This window comes from Triticum urartu, chromosome 5A, assembly GCF_056163025.1.
Source record: "Triticum urartu cultivar PI428250 chromosome 5A, HENAU_Tu73, whole genome shotgun sequence".
Taxonomy (NCBI): Eukaryota; Viridiplantae; Streptophyta; class Magnoliopsida; order Poales; family Poaceae; genus Triticum; species Triticum urartu.
Window position 1 is genome coordinate 442,404,471 of NC_141877.1, and position 8,481 is coordinate 442,412,951.

At 53.3% G+C, this 8,481-nt stretch overlaps 1 protein-coding gene across 2 annotated transcripts; it reads right to left on the bottom strand.

Moving 5' to 3' along the window:
• Nucleotides 1–5,156: 5,156 nt before the first annotated feature.
• CYP707A4 (cytochrome P450, family 707, subfamily A, polypeptide 4) lies at nt 5,157–8,207 on the bottom strand. Of its 2 annotated transcripts, XM_048674542.2 has the most exons (7): nt 7,495–8,207; nt 7,251–7,403; nt 6,773–7,135; nt 6,603–6,681; nt 6,328–6,434; nt 5,886–6,004; nt 5,157–5,531 (listed from the first exon to the last, which is right to left on the bottom strand). In XM_048674542.2, exons 1-7 carry the CDS (start codon nt 8,041–8,043, stop codon nt 5,369–5,371), a joined length of 1,533 nt encoding a protein of 510 aa, XP_048530499.2. In that variant the 5' UTR covers nt 8,044–8,207; the 3' UTR covers nt 5,157–5,368. The 2 variants fall into 2 exon arrangements, with proteins under 2 accessions (XP_048530499.2, XP_087382488.1); XM_087526362.1 differs by lacking the exon at nt 5,157–5,531 and having other exon boundaries at nt 5,538–6,004.
• Nucleotides 8,208–8,481: the final 274 nt, after the last annotated feature.

An 8,481-nucleotide genomic window follows, 5' to 3' on the forward strand; every position in this document is an offset into this window, starting at 1 on the left:
TCGGCGTAAGAGTTGTTGCTTTTCCGGATCGAGTCCGGCGCCATCTGCAACATGATTTGTCAGATTTGCACCCACACCGCATAATACTAATCTTTCAAAGTGTATCTTACCTGAGGGGGTCTCTTTGGGCTCCCCTGCTGCGGCTAGTGCGGCCTCTAGTTTGGCCTTGCACTTTTCCAGCTCCTGGGACAGTACAGTATTCTTCTCTGTAAGAACTTGCATATTAAATGATCCTTAAATCAGTTGCTCTAACTGTTTCAAGTCTCGGGGGCTACTGGTATATATATATATTTGACCAAAATTTTCTTACCCGTATGTCTTTTACATACTGCTCCGTGGCTCTGGCTAAACCATTTTGAGCGGCACGGAGGTACGCATCTCCCGAATTAAAGACATCTAAAGCCTCTTGGGAGAAACAAGCGTCGCGTAGAACTATCCGGCGACGCCTGTGGTTCATGGCACTCTCCACTTCAGAATTTGTGGCAGACAGCCTGTCCGCATCCTCTGTCGGAGGAGCGTCCGGTGCGCGCCTTGTGCTCGCCTCCGCTTCCTGGCCAGACGTTGGAGCCTGGCTGGTGGAGGCGCGATTGGCAACCTCTCCGGATGTAGTCCGGCGAGGTCTCTTCGTTCTGAAGATAGCACGAACATTAATATGCCCTGACAGAATAACACCAGGGAAACAGAGGGTGCGCTATACCTTTGCACCGGCATCTCAGTCCGGACTACATTCCTTTTTGCCCCACGGGGCCCTGCGGCCCCTCGTTGGCTAGCCGCCGCAGGTTCGGCCTCCTGCCTCGGAAATCTCCCCTGCAAAACACGGTTGTCGTCAGAAACACCGGAATACGTGAGAGTAGAATCTCTCTCAAGGGAATGAGACTCCGGTTTCTGTCACCTGGGAGGCCGGGATTAACCCTGGGTAATCAGCCGTGATGGCTACCAAGGTATTGTCCTTACTTAGCTGATGGAACACCCCGTCGATAAGCTCCACCGATATGTCCGGATCCTCTTCGGAGTCCGGATCGAGGGACCGTTCTGGGTCCTCGGGCTGTGGAGGGTGGCTGTTTATCCTTTACTACCTGTCGCAGTTCCTGCATTGAAGTCGTTAGACTACATATCTAACCGTGGGATTATAAAACAAATGGGCAAGCGCAGTTGTTCACTTACCCAACTTGGAGGATCGTACATAGTAAATCCGGCCTGCGGGTTGACGCGGAGGAATTCCTCCTTTTCTCCTTTATACAAAGAGGATAAGATCTTTACTAGAGCGGCAGCTGAGGCCGGCCCCTTACGACCGTAACGGGTGGCGTCATCCTCCCCGTTGAAATCCCACATGGGGTGGCCTCTATATTGAAGTGGCTGCACCCCCGCATAATGCATGCGGCCATGACTCCAATCATGGTTAGTCCGGAATGAGCCAACAGTCTTATCCGGCCCATCAGGTAAAGGACGTCTCTGTCGCTTTCTCTCTGAGAGCTCCGCGGACGCCAGCTCAAGCGTTTCTTCAATGGAGCACTGTTGAACTCAGGGAGACCAACCCAGATAGGGTCCGGTAGCGGGACGTCATCTATGTAAAACCATTCCGAAGGCCAGCCCTCGGACGCCTTCTTTGGGGTTCCGGATAGGTATCTGGTCCCGGCGATGCGCCATACTTCGGCTCCGCCCACTTGGTATATAGACCCCTCTCGAGAACGGGGCACCAGGCAGAATAACCTCTTCCACAGCGCGAAATGAGCCTCAATGCCTAAAAATAGCTCGCAAAGGGCGACGAAACCCGCAATATGTAATACGGAGGCGGGCGTGAGATTGTGCAGCTGGAGGCCATAGAACTCCAGAAGCCCGTGGAGAAATGGATGAATTGGAAACCCCAGTCCCCTTATTAGATAGGGGACGAGGCACACCCGCTCTCCTTTAGAAGGATTGGGGGTGCTCTCCGCTTGTTTTCCACCATTGTAGGTGGCGAGACCGGCTCGGACCGGGACCATGTATGCCTGAGGGAGAAATCCCTTGGCCTGAAGCGACACTAACTCGCTATGCGGGATGGTGCAACTCTCCCAGTCCCCGGGTTTGGGACCGGAGGGGCGAGGGGAGGAGCTGCGACGGCTGGTCATGTTGGAATGGACCTTTGCTGGAAGCGCTCTGATGATAACTCACGGAGAGGAGAAGATGTGGTTTGGACCTAAATCCCCATCCCGTTAAACAGGCGGCTCGTTTATACGGCTAGGGGTGTGGATGTAAAAACGCCCTGGCTTTTCGCATTCGTTTGACACGTGGAAGACGGCCATTATTGGGCGTGGGAGCCGAGGAGCGCTACATTACAAAAATTGGACATTATTCCTACAGGTACACAGGATTTGGAGAAGAACCCGCCTTGCAATGCCGAACAATCTGCGCGCCGGACTCGTCGTCATTGAAGCCTGGTTCGGGGGCTACTGAGGGAGTCCTGGATTAGGGGGTGTTCGGGTAGCCGGACTATACCTTCAGCCGGACTCCTGGACTATGAAGATACAAGATTGAAGACTTCGTCCCGTGTCCGGATGGGACTTTCCTTGGCGTGGAAGGCAAGTTTTGCGATGCGGATATTCAAGATCTCCTACCATTGTAACCGACTCTATGTAACCCTAACCCTATCCGTGTCTATATAAACCGGAGGGTTGTAGTCCGTAGGCAATCAACTCCATATACAACAATCATACCATAGGCTAGCTTCTAGGGTTTAGCCTCCTTGATCTCGTGGTAGATCTACTCTTGTACTACCCATATCATCAATATTAATCAAGCAGGACGTAGGGTTTTACCTCCATCAAGAGGGCCCGAACCTGGGTAAAACATCGTGTTCCCTGCCTCCTGTTACCATCCGGCCTAGACGCACAGTTCGGGACCCCCTACCCGAGATCCGCCGGTTTTGACACCGACACCGACCATCTCTTTAAAGCACGCCATCTTAATCCAATAGGTCTCAAATTTGAAACCGTGAGACCTCCTCGAAACACTTATAGGAGCTAACAAAAACTAGCAATGCTTTGATAAGGATGAGGAGAGGGCATGAATAATGTGGTTGCTAAAATGGACATCTCAATCTGAGTTCCAAAAAACACCATCCAACTTGCTCAAGGTTGTCGTTGCTCCGCATGAAACGACGGTTCTGTAAGTAGATTTCTCTAAGCTCGCATGCATTAAGGGTGGCATGAAATCTATTGATACATCGACGACACTCGATAAATCTAGGTAACATCTCCGTTGACATGCCACTTGAACCCCAGCAAAGGTTTATGAGCAATGACCTTTGCAAAAATTTGTGTGTCGTCGGGCCATAAAAAAGAAGTGGGTGAAAGGACATGCCTTCATGCCACTTGATGGTTGCAGATAAGCAAACAGAGCCGATGTAGAAGTCATGTGACTCAACCACATCATCGTTCAACAACACCACAATCCCTTCCCTTGTGTTTGTCACAATCCTTTGCACAAAACAATGTAGCCTAAACCTGTCAATGAACACTATTGTGGATGCATCAATGACTTGTATATTCGATTCCTGGATGCACGCTATGTTGCACACCAAGGCGGTGATCATCTCATGCTTAGTGGTTCTCCTGCCGGGGAAGTTCAACCCATGGACATTCCAATACACCACAGAGATATCATGTGTACACATTCATAAACTTAGAGCAACTCGGTAGAACATAGATGACATTGCATCATGATATATCAACATGAACAGTAATAATAGATGCACACACAACACAAATAGGAATTGGGCTAACAAACAGTGTGCTAGGGGCCCTCCTCTTTGACACTACAAAAGGTAGTACTTAAACCTATGGTCGAGTCAAATAGTTGACCTAGTAAGCCTAGAGTCGAGCTCATCCAACAACACACAACACAAAAAGGCCTACGGGACAACCTCAGACCAGATACAAAATTAAAGATGCAACAACGTAGAAACTAGGATTGCACCTGGAAGCAATAGGGAGCATGCATCAGGTAACCATGTCGTGCACCTCCTCGTCCAGGGCGTCCTGTCCACCATGGCTCAACAGAGTAGCTTCCATCATCTTGGCCTGCTTGAAATTGAGATTGAGCAACGCTCTCAAAGCCACAATGGTTGTGCTAGGCAATTACTTTTAAACATGGCAACAAAATTATGAACCACACGCTCATTGATATGTTCATCAGCATTGATGATGTTCAGACCCCGACACAGGTTGCGCCTAGCCATCATTGTGATCGGCATACCACATTGTAATAGGCTATCATGTTTCATAGACCCATGCATGATAGCTATGACAACATGACAATACTCCCTTGCAATAATAACACTATGATATGTGGTTTCATGCATGTAATGCAATAATTGGATGTGGATCATCCTATATTTTCTTACAAAAATATAATGTAGGTGGGGATTCGGATGACCTATTCATGATAGAGGCAAAAATATGCCTTGTTATGCAAGTGATTTCGGAATCGCTAGCGCCACCGCATTCACATCCATTGGTAGGTTCTGAGAGTTGCCAATCTTGGAGCAATACGAAGCCCAGCGAGCGCGCTGCACTGGATCTCCTTCACTTTGGGGAACCAGGAGAGGACCTCATTCGCTTTCTCCAGCTTGCTTGCATCTCCTCCTGCATACACCTCCAACCCGCGCTCCGCTCCATCCTCATGGCTAGAACTGGATTCGGTTGCACCTTTCTTCACTGCAACCGAATGCAGAAAGGAGAGCGCTCGCCAGAAGGCAAGGGGTCAATGGACGCTCCCCTCTCACAGCCCCACATGTAGGGCACTCATTGAGACACTTCGCCTCGCGTGCATCGTGGTCCACGTGCCCACATATACGTGCTAGGTGACAAGGGAACATACCAGGCCTCCCTCCTCGAATCGGTCCTCCACTCGGCTCCTCGGCTGTCGATGAACGGCTCCTCGTTGTCGAGCAACACCACCCTCCGTGTGGATCCTCGCCGGAGAAGGAAACCCGACCGGAAAACGAGTAGGCCCGCCACCCATAAATCAGAGACGAAGTCAACTCGGCAATGTGTGTCGCACATCATCAACTCCCCGATTGATAGATCTCCCTGAGACCTTTGGAGAGAGAGAGAGAGAGAGAGAGAGAGAGAGAGAGGGGCTTTCGAGTGTGGTGGTAGGGGGGCTAGAGTGCAATATTTCGGAAAAAAGGAAGCGTCATTTTATGTGCGTATCAATGACAATACATCATTGACAACATAAGCACTATGGTACATGATCATCGTCCTCCTAAAAAGTAGTAACATGCTGTTGTTTCTTCTCTAATGATTTTCATAGAGAAGAATGCCACAACAACAGCAACAACAACAAAAAGGGAGAAAAGAGCCCTCTAGCTATCTACGTTGACTAATCACACTATCACTTCGTCTTCGTCGTCGTAGTCGTCATCAGTCGGGCACCCCTTCCTACCCACGCAGACGCTGTCATCCCGCCGTAACCTGGCGAGCAGGCCATGGCGGGGAACAGGGAATGGGCTGTACTCGACGTCGTCGCTCGATCCAACAACCTCCCACCTGCAAAAACCAAGCACCAACACGCATCAATCATCACCCCCATTCCTACCTAAATCTAGCACACGTACAACTCCACAGCTGTCGCCATGGCAGCGAGTGATCAGCGGCAGCACAGCTCATAGGCAGGCGCCTCTACGTGCAAGGCAGGGCGGGCAGCCATGGACCACCCGGGCTTTCATGGCATGACATGACACGATCGGTGCATGGTTGGAGTATGCGTGCCGTGGAACTGGGCGCCAGGTGAAGGGTGGCCCGGTGAATTGGCGCCACTGCACCAGCCAGCCATGGGACGTTCCTGTCCGCACGGACAAACGGCGATATATCGAGGATCTGTGTGGAGAGGGGGGCACGCACCTGTAGCCGGTGACGAGGTGGTGGATGAGCACCAGCATCTCGAGCTTGGCCAGCTCGTTCCCGGGGCACGCGTGCACCCCGCTCCCGAACGGCGTGAAGGTGCTCGGCCGCGGCGCCACCTGCAGGTTTTACCACCACAAGAAAATGAGGCCCCGTAAAAAAGTTGGTTTTACTAATCTGGGAAACAAAGGCGGATTCAAGTATTCTAGATAGGGCATGTATCGTCAAGATTTAACCGTGTTCAAGTGGTATTTAACACCGTGTTCACCAGGCTATTTGCTGCCGTACTCATGAATGGAGTGTATTGACCGATGAAGGACACGATTTAATGCATCGAAAGGAACAATTTTTCGGTTGCTCCTTTTTTGAAGGTCACGATTTTCAGTTCGGCCGGACGCATCCACATCGAGGTTGCACTCCGGCGAGGGGGACGCGTACGTACCTTGAATCTCGAAGGGTCGAACTTCTGTGGATCCTGGAAGTAGTCCGGGCTGTGATGGATGTTCCTGAAGAGCGGCATCACCTTCCACCCCTTGGGGATAAGAAACCCTGCACGCCAGGCAAAATTTTACGTCAGGTCCCATCGTCCTCATCATCGTCGCACCGTCCGGAATTAAATCCCATGCACGGTAACGCCACGTCTACGTAGCGCCACGTCCACCCTAGCTTAGCTAGCTGCTGTGCACGTGATGGCCCAGGCGTCGCGTACGTACGTACCTTTGTACTCCACGTCGGCCACGGCCTCCCTGAACGTGAAGGAGATGATGCTCGCCATCCTCAGGCTCTCCAAAATCACCTGCGCGCGCGTACGACGGACGACATCGATCAGCAGCCGCACGGCACAAGAAAAACATGTGACTGTAAGCCTTGAAGTGTATGGCACGCACCCTGTGCGTCAGCGTCATGCTCCTCGTCTGCGCCCATGTCAGCGGCCGCCTCCCGCCGTCGTTGGCCTCGTGGATCGCCGCGTGCTCCGCCCGGACGGCCTCCAGCAGCTTCGGCCGGTCGTGGAGGTACTTGACGATCCAGGTGAGCACGCTGGCCGTCGTGTCCTGCGCCGCGAACAGCACGCCGATGACGTTGTCGGCGACCTGCTCGTCCGTCAGCAGCGCGCCCTCCTCGTCGTCGTCGTCGTCGCCGCCGCCTGCCCGTGACCGCATGAGGCAGCCGAGCAGGTCGTCGCCGGGCTCCCCACGCTCCCTCCGCTCGTGCAGGATGTCGCTCAGCACGCCGTTCAGCCGCCGCCTCGCCTACATGCGGTTTTCCGTTACATGGCATTCATGTATATTGTTGTGCTGATACTGTTAAAGACGTATACACCACGACGAACGTGACGAAGGCGCACGGTTTTCGTCGGTTGCTTACCTGGATCGCCTTGCAGTATAGCGTCCCGGGGAAGCCGTTGGGGAAGGAGTTGTAGCCTTTCTCCACGACGGCGTAGTTCCGCCTCAGCTCCTCCTTCCGCCGCTCGTCCAGCCGCCCGCCGAAGATCGTCACGATGCCGACGTCGAACGAGAGCTGACGAAAACAAAATATGCACTGATTAATATCATACGCCACTGGCATCACTCCCGGACAACAACTACGCGCGCAGCTAGCTATAGCTTACCCTCTTCATGGCGTGGAAAGTGCTGGCGGCGTCGCCGTCCGCCCAGGCCGCGAGCGTGGACCGCACGGAGGCCTCGATGTCCGGCACGAGCTTGCGCAGGGCCTCGGGGCCGAGCGGGCCCTGGACGAGCCTGCGGAGGCGGAGGTGGTAGTCGCCCTGGTGGAAGAAGAGCGCCGAGGGGCCGATGAGGCGCTCCTTGCTCCGCGGGTACGTCGGCTTGAAGAGGTGCGCCCGCGACACCAGCACGAAGCGCGCCGCCTCCGGGCTCGCCAGCATCACGCACGGGCAGCCGAGGAGGTGCGTCTTGAAGATCTCGCCGTACCGCTTCTGCTTGGAGGAGAGGAAGACGCTGGGGTCCTGGGAGTAGAGCTGGAGGGTCTCGCCGATGTAAGGCAGGCCCATGGAGCCAGGGGGCAGCTTGAGGGCGGCTTTCTCATGGCGGCCACGAGCGCTGCCCTGCGGGCCCCGGCGTTGCCGCCGGATTACGTGGTGGGCGTAGGACACGATGGCCACAGAAATGAGGATGCACAGGAGGAGGAAGAAGGCCATCCAAATGATCCTTGAGAAGGATCACTTAGACCAGCGAGGTGCTCTGAGCTTGCTGTGTGCTAGCTTGTGTCTGTAAATCTGCGCTGCTGGCAGAGGAGATCGGGAGACGGAGAGCTGTGAGGTCGAGGAGAGTGAGGAGAAAAATCTTCGGTGGATCTTTCGAATGGTGGAGGGCGTGGGAAGGCCTCGCCGCGGTATTTATAGATGGGGCCGGAAAGCGAGAGGCCGATTTGGAGGCTCTTGGGCTGCTGGGCTGGCAGCTCTAGGTGTGAAATGTCAAAGTGAAGAGGACAACTTTTCTTCTTACATTGCTGCATTTTTCTGGAGCAACAAGGGAACCACAGCTTCATATATGGTGAAAGCCAAAGTCAAGTTGCATTACAAGTTCAGCACCGGCAAAAGAAAAACAGGTTGCTTCCACTGATGCTTTGCAGAGCT